This window comes from Podarcis tiliguerta (genome assembly GCF_965153285.1).
Source record: "Podarcis tiliguerta genome assembly, chromosome: 3".
In the NCBI taxonomy this organism is placed as follows: domain Eukaryota; kingdom Metazoa; phylum Chordata; class Lepidosauria; order Squamata; family Lacertidae; genus Podarcis; species Podarcis tiliguerta.
This window is the reverse complement of record NC_139536.1, coordinates 174,414-190,299: the sequence shown is the minus strand read 5'-3', so window position 1 is coordinate 190,299 and position 15,886 is coordinate 174,414. Positions and strand designations below refer to the sequence as shown.

At 62.4% G+C, this 15,886-nt stretch overlaps 2 protein-coding genes across 3 annotated transcripts; one reads left to right on the top strand and one right to left on the bottom strand.

Moving 5' to 3' along the window:
- Window positions 1–473: 473 nt before the first annotated feature.
- Window positions 474–4,901, bottom strand: ZNF513 (zinc finger protein 513; the record flags this gene model as incomplete). 2 transcript variants are annotated; one of them, XM_083432653.1, is made up of 4 exons in its annotated part: window positions 474–1,579; window positions 3,436–4,100; window positions 4,287–4,439; window positions 4,618–4,901. In XM_083432653.1, the coding sequence occupies 4 exons, from the start codon at window positions 4,899–4,901 to the stop codon at window positions 924–926; spliced, it is 1,758 nt and encodes a 585-aa protein (XP_083288779.1). In that variant the 3' UTR covers window positions 474–923. The 2 variants fall into 2 exon arrangements, with proteins under 2 accessions (XP_083288779.1, XP_083288780.1); XM_083432654.1 differs by having other exon boundaries at window positions 3,436–4,032; window positions 4,618–4,773.
- Window positions 4,902–8,658: 3,757 nt separating this feature from the next.
- On the top strand, window positions 8,659–13,995 carry LOC310673731 (E3 ubiquitin-protein ligase RNF19B-like; the record flags this gene model as incomplete). Its single annotated transcript, XM_083432322.1, has 8 exons — window positions 8,659–9,119; window positions 10,417–10,649; window positions 10,854–11,001; window positions 11,926–12,088; window positions 12,209–12,323; window positions 12,701–12,838; window positions 13,192–13,381; window positions 13,598–13,995. 8 exons carry the CDS (start codon window positions 8,659–8,661, stop codon window positions 13,758–13,760), a joined length of 1,611 nt encoding a protein of 536 aa, XP_083288448.1. The 3' UTR covers window positions 13,761–13,995.
- Window positions 13,996–15,886: the final 1,891 nt, after the last annotated feature.

Below are 15,886 nucleotides of genomic sequence, written 5' to 3'. Positions count from 1 at the left end.
AATTGGCCATTTATATTCCACCAAGTGTCTGTTTCTTTAAATAACAGCCTTTCCCTAAAATATGCAATACCAAAATCATGTCCAGGTGCGATGCAGGATGTCCCCAAACCAAAGTCCTGCCCAATATCCCTCCTTTCAATAAAGAGAAAATAATAGCTACAAGTATATTTGTTTCTAAAGGACAATCCACATCCCTGGGAGTGTTGTAGCCTCCTTCTCAATCGCTCCAACCGCAGTGGTAGCTGGGGCACTTGGGGGAATAGAAAAGTTTTACGTTTGGTCTTTGCAAAGAGTTGTGTGAGCTGCCTTTCTCCTGCTTTACAGAGAAAGGGTAACTGCCCCTTCTGTGCTATTTACGGGGGGGGGGGGGGAGACTCCCCAAACCACCTACTTCTTGGGGGGGGGGAGCCACCTCCCAGCAATGCCGGTTGCCGCGTGTGAGTTTTGGTTCTGCTGCTCTCCCCCAGCCAAAATAAAGCAAGATAAGAAAACAGTTTAATGCATTAATACACGATATAAATTACACAGACTCAAGCAGCAACCACAGTTAAAAGGGGCTGGGGAGGAGGCACAGAGAGGACAGGAAAGCACCAAGAACCGCCCTCAGTCGGAGGGTTTCTTTTTTTGGGGGGGAGGAAGTGTTCTGCTGCCCCACAGATACAATCTTTTCCAGGTGACGTGAAAAGGGCCCAATCTGCAGGAGCAGGCAGTGCCCAGCTGCGTTTTGGCCAAGGAGGTCCCAGTGCTCCGCTGCCGGCACGAACTGCACTGCCCCCCCCCAAGGTCCCCACAGCTGCTTCCCCCAGTCTTGGGGGAGGGGGCTTGTTTGGCGAGTGGAAGAGGCCCCCTCTTTCTCCTCCTGCAGTCTGAGCCTATTCCTATGCAGAGGCACCCCGGAGGAGGCGGGTGCCACGGTGTGGCCCTCAAGGCAGGCTGCTGTCCAGGCTGGGCCCCCCCTCCTCCTCGGGCAGGCCCTGGCCGTGCACCTTCTGGTGGCGCTTGTAGTTGTCCCAGTGGCCGGTGGTGTAGGGGCAGATGCGGCACTGGAAGGGCTTCTCTCCCGTGTGCCTCAGCATGTGGCGCTTGAGGTTCATGCTCTGGTTGCAGGAGTAGGAGCAGAGGCGGCAGCGGAAGGGCTTGTCCCCCGAGTGGATGCGGCCGTGGCGCTTGAGGTTGGCCAGGTTGCCGCAGGCGTAGGGGCACAGCGGGCACTTGTAGGGCTTCTCTCCCGTGTGCACCCGCTGGTGGCGCTTGAGGTTGTCGAGGTGTGCCGAGGCGTAGGGACACAGGGCGCAGGCAAAGGGCTTCTCCCCGCTGTGCGTCTTCATGTGCCGCGCCAGGTGGTTGGGGTAGGTGGTGACGAAGGGGCACAGCTGGCACGAGAAGCCCTTGGGTGACGACTGCTCGGCCCCCAGCACCGCCAGGCTGCAGCGCCCGCACACCGGCTCGCCCAGGCCCTCGTCCGCCTCCAGGACCAGTCCGCACGCCCGGCACGTGAAGGGGAAGAGCAGCTCCGGGAGGACGGCCGCAGAGTCCTCGGGCCTCAGGAACGGGGAGCCCGGGGCCAAGAGCGGAGGCTCTGCGGAGGAGAAAGAGCAGTGAGGGGGGCAAAGCGGGCTGGGCGAGGGAATCCCTGCGGCCTGGGACACGTGACCCACGTTCTGCGCTCCTGCACGCAGTGTCCCCCTAAGAGCCCCCCTTTCCTCTTATCTGCTCCAGAGCTGGTTCCCACACTGCTGGACTCTGCTGACCCCATAGAGGTTAGGTTGAAGATCCCTTCCAAATAGGAGGCCACCATCTTGGGAAGCAGAAAAAGGGATTTGTTGGTTTATTTATTTAGCTAAGGATGGGTTTGAGGAGCGTGTTCCCCACTACCTTGCTATGAATGGCTTAAAATCAGTCACAAGGGACTTCCAGGGTCCCCTGGTCTAATCCCTTATGTAGGAATTGCTGCTGCTAAGGAATCGCTGATAGATGGCCAAGCAACCTCTGGTGAAAGACCTGCAAACACGGAAGAAAAGTCCTGCACCGTATGAGGGAGCCCATTCCGCTCTCAAACAGCCCTCGCCTCCAGAAAGTTCTTCCTAATGTTAAGTCGGAATCTCCTCCCTCGTCATTTGAAGCCAAGGCTTCAGATCCTGCCCCCTGGAGCAGCAGAAAATAAGCTGGCTTCATCTTCCAGGGGACAGCATTTCCAGGCTTCTCGTGGTCATCTGTCAGGAATGCTTTAGTGGAGATTCATGCACTAGATGACCCTCAGCTCCCCCTTCCAACTCTGCATTGCTAGGATTCATAAAAGCATAAGAAAAGCCTGCTGGATCCGGCCAAGGGGCTCCTCCAGTCCAGCCTCCTGTGCTCGCAGTGGCCAAGAGCCTTCTTCCCTCCTGGGGTCAAACTCTGGCTCTCTTCTCCAGGCTACACAGACCCAACTCCCACAACCGTTCCTCATAAGGATGGATTTCCCGACTCCTTGCTCATCCTGGTCTCCCTTCCAGCTTGTCAAGATCCTTTCATTCCAAAGCTAAACAGCTCTTACTGTCTGAAAGTTACTCCCAACATTCAGTCAGAATCTCCTTTCTTTGATTCAAAGGACAATGAAGGAGATACCCATTAAACATTAGGAAGAGCTTCCTGACAGCTGTCTACCAGCTCCATCTGGTACGCAGGCTGAGACCCTCCCTGCCCGCAGACTGTCTTGCCAGAGTGGTGCATGCTCTGTTATCTCCTGCTTGGACTACTGCAATGCCCTCTAGGTGGGACTCAGAAGCTAAAACTAATCCAGAATGCGGCAGCAAGACTGGTGACTGGGAGCAGCCGCCAGGACCATATAACACCAGTGCTAAAGTATCTACATTGGCTCCTGGTACAAGCACAATTCAAAGTGTTGATGCTGACCTTTGAAGTCCTAAATGGCCTCAGCCCATTGTACCTGAAGGAGCGTCTCCACCCACCATTCAGCCTGGACACTGAGGTCCAGCGCCGAGGGCCTTCTGGCAGTTCCCTCATTGTGGAAGCCAAGTTACAGGGAAGCAGGCAGAGTGCCATCCCAGTGGTGGCACCCGCCCTGTGGAACGCCCTTCCATCAGATGTCAAGGAAATAAACAACTATTCTCACTTTTAGAAGGCATCTGAAGGCAGCCCTGTTTAGGGAAGCTTTTCATGTTTGATGTCTTATCGTGTTTTTAATATTCTGCTGGGAGCAGCCCAGAGTGGCAGGGGAAACCCAGCCAAACGGGCAGGGTAAAAACAATAACATCATTATTATTTATTATTACTATTGACAGCAAGAGCTGTTCAGCAGTGGAACCGGCTCATTAATAAGGGTGTCGACTCTCCTTCACTGGAGACTGCTAAGCAGCTGTTGGGCGGTTATCTGTCAGGAAGTCTTTCTGCTTGGCAAGGGCTTGGACCCCCACCCCGGCCTGCCCCACATACCTGTCTCCTGCTCCGCAGCCGCTGGCCCCTCCATCTCCGCCTCCGATTCCCCCTGCGCCCCGGGGCTGTGGCGCCGCAGGGGGTTGCCCCGGGCGCATCGGCAGGTGCAGGAGCCGCAGCGCAGCGGGCGCTCCTGGCCGTGGATCCGCTGGTGCCTCTTGAGGTTGCCGAGGCTGCTGCAGGCGAAGGGGCAGGTGGGGCACCGGTAGGGCTTCTCTCCCGTGTGGGTGCGCAGGTGGCGCGTCAGGTTGACCAGCTGGGCCGAGGCGTAAGGGCAGTGCGGGCAGCGGTAGGGCTTCTCCCCGTTGTGGGTCTTCATGTGGCGCTTGAGGTGGCTGGAGTAGTGCGAGGCAAAGGGGCACAGCTGGCAGGAGAAGACCACCCGCCCCTTGGCGGAACCTTCCTCCTCCTCCTCCTCCTCCTCCTCCAGCTCTTCTTCCTCTGGTGGGCAGCAGGCGGCAGAGGCGGGGGCAGGCAGGCCGCAGTGCTGGCAAGCCTGGCCGGGCCCCTCGCCATTGTCCTGGGCCTGGCACAGCGGCGGGAACTCCTCATCGCTCAGCACGTAGGACGAGAGTCCGGGCGTCCCCCCAAGGGAGTCTGCGGCACACAAGGAGGGGGCATCAGGGGGGCAGCGGGGGGCATCCTCGCCTCGGCCCGTCCCTTTCCTGCTGGCACAACAGGGGGTTACCATGGTGGCGGGAGGGGGAGCGATCCCGAAGCCTTTTCTGGCAGTCCTGGGGGAGCCCTTCCTCGGCCCGCAGCCCCCCTGCCCATCCGCCCCCCCCCCCCGATTCCGCGCTGCGCTCCGGCCCCTCCCGGCCGCCTCGGCCCGCCACCCGTTTCCCCCGCACCTTCCGAGTCCTTCTCGAAGGCGAGGCCGGCGGCGCCGCTCTCCTCCTCGTCGTCCTCGTCCTCCAGCTCCAGCTCGTGCTCCGAGAGGAAGGCGCCCGGCGGAGCCAGGCCCTCCTCGCCCGGAGGATCGACCGCCGCGCCCGCCGCGTCCACTGCAAGAGAGCGAGACGGGGGGGGGGGCCCGGTCAGACACGGGCGCGGGGTCCCGGGAGCCCCGCCCCAACCCGGAAAGGGACCCCCCCCGCCGCCCGGTCCGAGCGGCGCGTCCTGGTCGGCGGAGGAGGCTCCCTCGACCCGACCCGCCCCCCCCCCGATCCCGGCCCGGCTGACCTTTGACGGGCTGCGGGTGGCGCTGCTTCCGGCGGGGCATCTTGCCCGGCCCAGGCGGCGGCGGCGGCGGGGCTGGCGGGGCGGCGTCGGGCGGCTCCAGCCCTGGGCGCCTCCCGCTCGCCGGGCCGCTCGGCGCCGCTGCTCCGGGGCCGCCCCGCCTCTTCCTCCGCGACGCCCCGCCTCTCGCCCCCGCCGCCGCCGCCGCTCCGCCTCCTCCCGCCCATCCGCGGGACGGGCGGCCAGAGAAGCGCGCGCTTCCGGTTCCGCTCCCGGCCGCGCGGCATGACGGGAGGCGGAGTCCCTGCCCTCGCGAGAGCGAGACCGGCGAAAGCGCAGACTCCGCGCGAAGGGCAGAGGCGTCCTGGGGCGCCGGCTTCCGGGCTCGCTTCTGGACGCGGCCCGGGCCGGGCTCCGCCTTGACAGCCGCTCCTGCTGCTGCTGCTCCCCGCCCGCCTCTGCCCGACGGAAGGGGAGGCGGAAGATGCTCCGCCATGAAGCTCCCGAGTCCAGCCTGATCGGCCTCGGAGAGAGAGAGAGAGAGAGAGAGAGAGAGAGAGAGAAGCACGTGGCGGAAGAGGAGGGGAGGAATGTGGGATCAGCAAGGTGTCCCTTTCCATGTGCCCGAGGGGATCGACTGTCTGGCGCCTGGTCCTCCCCGACAGGGGGAAGCAGCCACGGAAAGGCCCCCTCCTGCCCCCGTTTCTATGCCAGCTGAAGAGTGGGCATCCTCCTCTTGAAGAACCCTCCCCGTCCCTTTCCCCGGGCGGGTCCGGGGTTGCATTCCTTATAGGTCAGCCTAGTCTTTTGGGCTCGAAGCGCTGGTAGGGCATTTAAAGTTCAAAACCAGGCGGAGCAACCGCAGCTTGCCCGAAGAACAAGCCCCAGTTGGACGGCAGCTCCACGAGACGGCCAAAGAGACCGAAGCGGAGGAGACGCGCTCCGAGGCGGGGAGCCCGTCTATGCTCTTATCACTCTATTCTATCTCTAGGGATGCTCCTCCACCCGCGCACGCGCAGGAATTCGGAAGCGAGGGAGGCGGGGCTGAAGCCACCGTGGATCCGCCCCTCGGTGACGTCATCGCGTGGGTTTGTGGGTCCTGTGGGACCCGCGTTGAGGGTGGGGGGCCCCAAAGAAGGCGGGGCTCCTACTGTGCCATTGATGGGGTGGGGAAAAGGGTCTGCAGGGGAGGCTTTGCATGTCTCCCCCCCCCCGCAACCCGCCTCCTCCTGCAAAGCCCCTTTGATGCTGAGAGCGCAAGAATAGAATCGCCGATCTCATTCTCGGTGGAAGGACCTTCCGGGTCTTCTTCTCTCCCAGGGCAGAAGGGAGAAATGGGTCTCCATCCTGAAACACGGAGATCTGTCAAGACCTGGCTCTCTGCTCTTTCTTACCCAGGTCTGCTTTCGGGAGGGCGCGGGAGAATCACGGGCAATGCTCTGGCCCCGCAGAACTGGCCATCTTACGGTGGTGTAACGTCAGCAGAGAAAACACATAGAATTTGCACTTCAAGCCAAAACATATTTATTCAGAAGTAAGCCCATTCAGATCAGTGGGACTTGCTCCCTAGTAAGTGTTCATAAGATTGCAGTCTTTAGGTGGGATCCTGCACTCTGCCAGCACAGCAGTGGGGTGCAAGCCAAAAGTAAGCCCATCAACTCAGCACCTGCAAGCCGCCCTCAGTCTGAAACCCCTTTGGAGCCCCCCCCCCCCCCATGCCAGTGAGAAAGCATCGCCCTTTTGACTGGGGGACACAAAGGGAAGGAGCGGCAGATGGTGTAGCTGAGTCCGCAGAGAAGCTTCCGACAGAGGGACCCCGCGAGCATCCCTGGACCAAGACCCAGCGAGCGAGGGATGGAGAGGAACAGCGGCGAACCAAAAAGGAAACTGCACACCTCCGGAGCCTCAGCCAGGCATCTTCTGCACAAAATAGAAAAATTGGGCACGCCATAGTTTTGAGAAGCAGTGTCATAACAATTGTGGGCTCCCTTCCTCAAACCCTCCAGGGTACCTGTGGGACTCCCCGAATTTCCCTGCTGGCGCTACATTTAACCCCCAATCTCTTCTGTTTTATATTAAGTAGTCCACCATTAGAAACAGCTTTGGGGGAAACAAGCATTGTCAGGCGTGTCGGAGGATCTGCAGCCAAATCACAGATTGCATGATGGCTAGTCACATATCCTCTAAACTTTTGTGGCAGTAAGGGAAACCATATAAAAATAATCTCTCCTTCTTCCTGTCACTAAACGCCCCTTTTCCTGTCTGTGATGGGGAAAGATGTTTCTTTGCTCTTCTTCAGAAAGCAATCTCCACTCTCAACTGGACAGTGGGAATTTGTAATGTTTAAGGATTCCTGCCTGCCTGATTCTCATCACTTCATGTGTTGAATCCTGGCAAGACTTTGATGTGAGTAAGACAGTGATCCCTCACTGCTGCCCAAGGGTGAAGGAAGGGCTGTTTGCCCTGTCCTCTACTGAAGTCAAGTGGCTGCAGGTGGAGCCTGGTAGGCAGGGAGGAGGAACAGCAGCAGCAGCTGCACCCAAGGGAACCTTTGGGGATGAAAGGGGCCCCAGAAGAATGGGGTCTTCGCACACTCCCTTCTTGGAGGCTGCTTTGCTTCTGAGGTGATGCCCCATCACACACTGATTAAGGCATCCCGGGTCTCGCCACTGATTCTTAAGGGAATTTCTTACATCAACCTTGGGGGGGAGAAAGGAAGAGGCATCTCGGTTGTCCATCCGGATGGGACTCAAAGGCTTGAAAATAAACCAGTTTTCTGCTGCCACACATGCCCAGCTCCCCCCCCAACCGACTCCAGCTGAATACATAAAATAGAGGCAGCCGGGGCGGGCGGGCAGGGAAGCCGGCTTTGGCTGACCACGAGGGGGAACTGCCCAGTGGTCGGAGCTGTGGGACAGAGCTTGCCTCAGGGCTCTCCTTAGTTGCTGCCGCTTCAGGAGGGGCTGCAGCAGGGAGTCGCTTCCCGGGGCTGCTGGCCATGCATCTTGCATGGAAAATGGTGCTCCCCTAAAAGGCCTTTTCACTAAGGACCCCAAGTCCTGGGTGTGGGGCCCCGAGTCCTCTCCCCGCCTTTGGAAGAGCCCGAGGAGGCCTGCAGGTGGATGCGGCAATCCCCGCCACCCCCAGTGCTGTGTTTCCAGCAGGGGACAGAGAAGCAGCTCAGAAGCGGGCCAGGGAAACCCAGCGCTGCCATCGTCCCAGCGGCTCCTCGGGGGTGGACTGCTCCTTTCCATGGTGGCTCCATGCGGCTCCCGTGGGAAGGGCGGCGCTGGCGGGGAGGCCTCGCGAGGCTCCTCTCACCGGCCTTCCGTGGGGGCCTTTTCAGCCGGTCCCCGTTTTAAAGGCGCGGCCGCCTCTCGGTTCCAGGCAGCACCCCGACCAGGAGCGGTCCCACGGCCCGCCCGCCCGCGGCCACCGTTGCATGCCAGCCGGGAGCCACGGACCTCGCCCTGCGCCGGCCCTGGTGACCAAGGCTCCGTCTCCCGGGCGCCCCGCTCGCTCCCTTCTGCGCTCCCGTCCTTGCGGCCAAGCGGCGTCTCCCGGTGCAGCCGTCACTGCGGGGCTTTCTCGGGGACGGGGGGGGGGGGCACCTTCCCAAGATGCTGTGCGGCGGCGGCGCTGGAGCTGCGGGGATGCTCAGCTGAGCGCCGAGCAGACCGAGGCCGGTAAGGCGGCGGCGGGGACCCCGGAGCCCTGCCGGTTCCGAGGACCAGAGGCCCGAGGGAAGCCGGACCTGCCAGAGCGGAGTCCTCTCCTCCCCGGGAGACCTTGGCACGGCCGCCGCCGTCCTAGCCGAGCGGTTTGGCGGGGCGCTCGGGCTCGGCTTGCGCTCGCTGCCTTCCCCCGCAGGGCGCTCGGAGCCGGAGTGGACGGGGACGCGCGAGCTGCAGGCGATGAGCCGGCCCCTATGAGGGCGCTGGCGGGGATGGGGAAGAGCCGGGCCCCGGGGCGCCCCTCCGCCGCCCGGACAGCCCGCGGGCCTGAGTCTCGGGGGCAGCAGCAGCCTCGCCCGGCAGCAGCAGCATGAAGCGGCCGCCGGCGGGGCCTCCCTCCCGGGGCGCCTCGGGCCTCTTCGGAGGGCAGCCCGCGGCGACGCCGGAGCCGGAGGAGGCGCTGAGCGCGGCCGAGGCGGCGTCCGCGGGGGCCCCGTCCACCCCAGCGCCGCCTGCGGAGGACGAGGCGCCGGGGGGCTTGCGCGAGTGCCCTTTGTGCCTGCTGCCCCAGCCCGCGGCGGCCTTCCCGGAGCTCTCGTCGTGCGCGCACCTGTCCTGCCTCACCTGCCTGCAGCAGTACCTGCGCCTGGAGATCAGCGAGAGCCGCGTGCCGGTGGCCTGTCCGCACTGCCCGGCCCCGCTCCAGCCCGCCGAGGTGCACCAGCTGCTGCGCCCGGAGCCCGCCTTGCGCGACAAGTACGAGGAGTACCTGCTCCGCCGCCTGCTCGTCGCCGACCCGGGAACGCGCTGGTGCCCAGCCCCGGACTGCAGGTGCGCTGGGCCGGCGCGGGGTGGGGCGGAGGGGGTGGGATCAGGGCCCGATTGCTCCAGGAAAGGACCGGCTTGGCGCGCCCAAGGGCCCGGTGGCCAATCCCCGACGGCCCTGGGAGACCCTCCCCTGCCTGACCCCCAGAGAGAGGGAGGGAGCTGGTGGGGCCGCCCAGAGCTGCCTCGCCAGAAGCGGCGGCTGAGGAGGTTGCTTTGTGACCGGTTGTGCGCTTGCCTCCCACCAGAGGGCGCTCAAGGCCGCTCGGCTGGTTCTTCCCAGGGAGACCCCCAGAAAGAGCAGGGTCCAATCCTTGCGTCCAATCCTTGACCCCTGGATGCCGGGAAGGCGCCCCTGCAGAGCTCAAGGCACCTGCGGGTCGTCTGTCCAGCCCCCCCCCGCGCCCCCCAAGTCGGCTCACTTTGTTTCCCCTCCTGACGATGCTGCGACACCCCCTCCATAGGCGGGCAGGACTTGGTTTAGGGAGATCAGAACTTTTCTTAGAGGGGGCAGAACAAACGTGATTGTTCAGTTAAGTATTTCTTTTGTTTTACTTGGTATGGGGGGGGGGGAGCTGCCCCCCTTGGCTACGCCCATGCCCAAGCCTCCTTCAGCTCCCCTGGGCCCGGGAGTGAGGTGAGGAGGAGCTGCGCTTCCTGCTTCGCCTTGCAGAGAACCTGCAAGCCGAGAGGAGGAAGGGTTGGCCGGGGAGGCCGCTGGGGGCTCGGACTCCGCCGAAGGGCAGCTCAGCCTGTTCCCAGGATAGAACTGCGAAGCTGAAAACAGAAAAGTTATCCCGCTCCCTCCCCGCGCAGTACCTCACACATTTCCCGTCAATTAAGATGAAACACGTGGAGTTCTGAATTGAATTGTGGAAGTATTAAGATCTAAGGGTCTCAGGAAGGAAGACCGTCCGGGCACATCAGAAGCAGAGCTGGCCGCGAGCCCCCCCCCCCCCCCGGTCGGCCTGGAGGACAGAGACCAGAGTTTGGTTATTCCCGGCTGCAGAATCGGGGCCCCCAGACTGCAGCAGGCAGCGGCTCCGGCCAGCCGTCTCAGGAGGCCTTCCTTGGGGGGTGGGGGGGTGGAACTCGCTGTTTCCCGCTCCTCTGCCGTGTCAGGAAAGGCCCACCATCTGGTTAGGCGAGAGCCCGGTCTCAGTAAAGGGCAAATCTGTGCGGGGAGGGCCAGGAAGAGGGAGGCCGGCCTCCCATTCTGAGCCCCCCTCTCCCTCCCAGCAGGGGCGGACTTGGGGGCGCGTCTGTCGGGCTCCCCTTTCTCTAAAAGCGCCTCTGCTTGCAGCTACGCGGTCATCGCCTACGGCTGCGCCGAGTGTCCGCGCCTGGTCTGCGCCCGCCCGGACTGTCGCACCGAGTTCTGCTTCCACTGCCGGCAGCCCTGGCACCCCGACGCCTCGTGCGAGCAGGCCTGGCGAGAATGGAGCCAGCAAGCGCCCCTGGGCGCCATGGAGCTCTCCCTGCAGCTGATCCGGAAGGAGGAGGCCGGGGCGGCGGCGGCGGCGGGGGCCGCGCAGGGTGAGTGCAGCCCCCTTCTCGAGGGGGGAGTGGGACGCCGGCAGCCCCCAGCAGCCCCCCACAGTGGGAAGGGGCAGGGGGCTTCGGGGAGCCCTGTCCCCGCCTAGACGCCCCTCTCTCTGGCCTGGCCCCCGACCCTCTCTCTCCCCTCGCCCCCGGGCCGGAGAAGGTCCCGGCTCCGACCTGCCGCCTCCCTCCCCGCAGACAAGGAGGCCATCAAGGTCTGTCCGCGCTGCGGGGCGCTCATCATGAAGGTGGACGACGGCAGCTGCAACCGCATGAACTGCACCATCTGCGGCTGCCTCTTCTGCTGGCTCTGCCTGCGCGAGATCACCGACGTCCACTTCCTCAGGTGCGACTGGGGGGCGGGAAGGGGCGGGGGGCGGCCGAAGGAAAGGGCGGCAGGACCAGGCTTGGCCCCTCCGAGCCTGCAGAAGCCCCGTCGAAGGAAGCCCCGTCGAAGCGGACGCAGAAGGGAGGAAGGGAGCTCGGCTGGGTTTGCACGCGCCTCCCTGGGCGTTTGTAGGGAAGCAGGTTGGTCCTGCTGGCCCATGGCCGGGAAAAACGTCTGCGGACAAAGACCGGCTCCCTGGGCCTGAAAGCGGGAAGGAGCGCCGCACCCCAGAGTCGAATTTGACTGGACTTAACCGTCCAGGGGTCCTTTACCTTTTTATCATTTTTTATACAGTGAAATATTCCCTCCCTCTCTCCTGCAAAAATGACAGGACGGAATGCAACCTAAACCCAAAGAAAATAATCAGCTCGGTGGGCAACAGTTTCCCAACCGAGCAGGGATGCTTTGGATGCGACGCCTGCATTGCAGCTGGTTGGACTGGATGACCCCGGGGAGCCCTTTAGAATTCAACAGCTCCGTGATTCTATGAAAGGCAGCCAAGGGTGACCACGAAGTCCCGCCGGAGCAAAAGATGTTCTGGAGGGGCGGGAGGATTATCAGGAGGGAGGGAAGAGAAAATAAGGCAGGTGGATGGGCGCCTGTCAATCACATGGCAGTCATTAGGATGTCACGTGACGGGCAGGTGAGTTGGGCTGCCCCACCTGTCAAAGATCCTTTCCCCTCCAATCTTCAAAGGGATCTGGGAGAGGTTTGCAAAATTCATAGACTCATAGAAGTGTCGAGTTGGACGGAGCCCCCGAAAGCGAAATGGGGAGCTGGTGGTGGGGGCCCCCTAGAAGAGGCGCTCTGGTGCTCCTGGGGGTGCTCTTCGACACCCCCTTGCTGACTCCCCCCTTGTCCCCCCCTCCTCCTCCTCCTCAGTCCTTCCGGCTGCACCTTTTGGGGGAAGAAGCGCTGGTCGCGCACGCGGAAGGTCCTGTGGCAGCTGGGGATGGTGCTGGGCGCCCCGATGGTGATCTCGCTGGTGGCGGGGATCGCCGTGCCCGTCATCACGCTGGGCATCCCCATCTACATGGGCAAGAAGGTAAGGGGGCCGCGGCTCCCCGGAGGTTGGGCGAGGGTCCCCGTCCTGCTGCGCCGGCCTGAAGGGGCCCCGAGCGAGGAGACCCACTGCCCCTCCGCCGCCGCCTCCTCTCTCCGCCAGGTGCTGAGCCACGGGCGCAAGAGCAAGCTCTCCGGCTGCCAGCAGTGCCTGTCGGTCGCCAGCAGCATCCTGCTCTCTCTCTTCGTGTCTCCCGTCATCACCGCCGTCACTGTGGGTAAGGGTCACCAGGGGGCGCAGAGGGCGCTGCTGCTCAGTGGGCAGAGCACCCGCCTCGCAACCAGAAGGTCCCGGAGGGCTCAGTCTCCAGGAAGGGCTGAGAATCCCCCACCCGGCACCCTGGAGAGCAGGTGCTGCTGCCAGTCAGTTTACAGGGTATGGAGCTACTGAATGCAGCTGCTCTTCTTCTTGTTAGACCCATCAGGACTAGAATCTTGCTTCATTTTCTTAGAGGAGCTGCCTTGCATGCAGCCGGTCCCGGGTCCAGGCGGGGCTGGGAGAGACGCCTTGCCTGGAGCTCGACGGAGGCGGCTTTCTCGGCTCCTGGACCGGCTGCTGCTGGGCCGCGCCTCACGCCAGCCTCTCTGCCCGCAGGCGTCGGGGTGCCCCTGATGCTCACCTACGTCTACGGGGTCGTGGTGCTCTCGCTGTGCCGAAACCGCTGGGGCTGCGGAGGCGCCCGCAGGAAGGCCGGGGAGCTCAGCGCCGTCGAGCTGGAGAACCTCGCCAAACGTACGTGAGTCCTGGGCGGCCTGGCCCGGAAGCCCCTCTCCCTCCGCCAAGGCTCCGTCCTAACCGGGTGGGCGGAGAGCTCTCGGTCGGTAGCGGGGCTGCGGTATAGACGGGGCTTTTGGGGAAGAGACCCTCTGCCGGTCATCCTTGACGCCCTGAGTCCTCTCCGCCCTCCCCGGGCCGGGCGTTTGCCTGCAGGTGCCAACCGGGCTAGGAGCATTTTCATTTGGTTGCGCATTTATCTGCTGCTTTTGCTGTAGTGCCATTACTAAAGCCAGCCGGAGAACTTTTGATTTAAGGTGCCATATAAATCAGCCGACCGTCACCTCTCTCCCTCCCTCTGCCTGTTGCAGTGAACGAGCTGCTGGCTGCGCTGCCCACGCCGATGGGGGCTGAGGGAGGGGGCTCTTCTGCCGCCGCCGCCGCCGCTGCCATGGCTGCCCCCTTCCTGCCCAGCCGGAGCAGCGGGCAGCTGGAGGAGTCCTGCCCGAAGGGCCCGGAGAGCCCGTGGAACGAAGAAGCAGCCCAGGCCACTTCCCGCAGGTCAGTCCAGGGGGCAGTGCGGTCTAGTGGCTAGAGCGCTGGGCCCCAGCTCCCTCACAGGGTTGTTCTGGATATAAAATGCGGCGGGGAGAACCATCTGAGCCACCTTGAGCGCCTTAGAGGGGAAACGTGGGATAGAAGTGTAATCATTATACAATTATGCCCGGCTCTTTTTACGCCACTACTGCTAGTGACACAGGTCTCTGCCCCGCGCAGGGACGGGCAGAACAGGATGGAGGTGGCGGTGGAGGTGGAGACGGAGCCTCCTGCCGCCCACGAGCACAGCCTCTGCAGCGCCGCGTCGGGCCAAAGCTTCTCCACGGATTCGCTCACCTACACCAGCGACGGCTGCAGTTTGGCCGGAGTGACGACGGAGTGACGCCGCTTCCCCGGAGAGCCGCGCGCGGCCAGGTCGCCGCCTGCCTGCTGCTGCAAAGGCGGACTCGCCCGCCGCCCCCACCGGACTGGCCAGCGCAGATGCCCCCCATCCACCCAACGCCCCCCTGCCTGCCTGCCTGCCTGCGCACCTTCTGCACTTGTGCCCCCCCCCTCACCCGTCAACGACTTCAGGCTCTGGACTTTGGTGCTTTGAGGCAATAAATTTGCAGCTCACAGAGAAGCCGGCCTCCTCTTTCCTCCCCAAGGGGCGAGGGAGCAGCGCCGCCCCTCTCCAGGGACCCGACCCCGAAGAAGCCTGCGCCCCCCTCCCCTCGAGGACCCTGCAGAGCACAGCTGGGGGGGAGCTGGTCAGTCAGGGTGGAGAGGACTGAGTCGCGGGGGGGACAGTAGCTGTCATTTGAGTCATGAAAAGGCACCTTTGGAGGAGGAGGAGGAGGGTGATAATGATAATAATACTAATACCCCGCCCATCTGGCTGGGTTTCTCCAGCCACATCTTGAGCAAGAAAGACGATTTGGAGCTGACTGTGCAGGAGGAGGAATAATACGAGTGTAGAGTTGGAAAGGACCCCAAGAGGCAGGGATCGTTCAGAGGAGACTGGGCCCTGTGTTGTGGGCAAAGTGCAGAACCCCTGCCAGAGAGAAGCTGTGCTTAGGTGCCTAGATGGCTTAGCCTTAAACGGCTTTGAAAGAGGCTTAGACCACTTAATGGAGGAGGGAAAGGCTCTCCATGGCTCCCAGCCAGGATGGCTCTGCCCTGCCTCAGGGTTGGAGGCAGCAATGCTTTGGAACCCCTTTTTGGAAACCCCAGGAGGGGAGACGGCTCTGGTGCTCAGGTCCTGCTTGCCCCTGGTTGGTCTCTGTGAGAACGAGGGGCTGCTCTCGATGGGTCTTGGCCTTGATCCAGAAGGGCTTGTCTTATGTTTACACGGCCCAGCTGTGCTCTTGGGGACCAGACCAGGGTCTGGGGTCTCTCTCTCAAGTCAGGTGAGCCAAGGGGCCATGAGGGCTTGAACTGTGGAACTGGCAGAGGAAGCTGCCCAATGCCCAGCCAGACCATTGCTCCCTCCTGCTTGGGACTGTCTACACCAACTGGCAGCAGCTCTCCAGAGTTGTAGACATTCTATGATATTTCCAGAGACGCCAGCAGGGATTGCGCCTGGGACCTCCAGCCACAGCCTAGGCAGCCAGGGAGCAGCGGGGCAGCCCTGTTTCCTGACGAGTGCTCAGCTGGTTCATCATCCAGACGCAGGGTGAATGGGGCTGCAGAGGACCAGGCCAGGCCAGAGATTGGTGCAGCTTGGGGGAACAGATCCACACCCCCCTCCTTCATCCCCGTTGGGCTGGGCCAGGCAGGCACCTCAAAAGCTCAGGATGTACCTGCCAAAGGACCCCACTGCAAAGGAGAGGGCTCTGGGGATCAGCTGGAGGGCAGGGGGAGAGGATCCAGCCTTCTCGCTACCTCACTCACAGCCCTGGGATCATCTGGGGGTTCGCACAGCCCCCAGCCGTCTCTCTGGCCCTGGTGAGAGCCAAGTGCCCCCCTTGGTTGAATGGCCACCAGGCAAGCAGGAGCAGGATCTGGGAGCCCCTTTTGCAAGCAGACCAACTGGGAAAGCTCTTTTCGGGAGGCTTTTCAGCAGAGGTTGGGTGACCGGCCATCAGCTGTGACTCCGGCATTGCAGGGGGTCCGTTCTACCTCTACAATTCAATGATTATAAGCTGTTTCACGGCGGGGGAAGGAGAGAAGTGTCTGGAATGAACCAAGCCGTTAATCACAGATTTGTAAAGCTGGATGGGATCCTCAAGGCTCATCTAGTCCAGCCCCCTGCAATGCAGGAATCTCAACTAAAGCATCCATGACAGGTGTCCATCCAACCTCTGCTTAGAAACCTCCCAGGAAGGAAAGTCCACCACCTCCCGAGGGAGACCATTCCACTGTTGAACATCTCTTACTGTCAGAAAGATTTTCTGTATGCCGTGTCTGAATCTCCTTTCCTGAAACTTGAAGCCATGGGTTCGAGTCCTACCCCCAAAGCAGGAGAAAACAAGCTTGATGCATCTTCCATATGACAGCCCTTGAGATGGTGGCTCTCATATCGCCTCT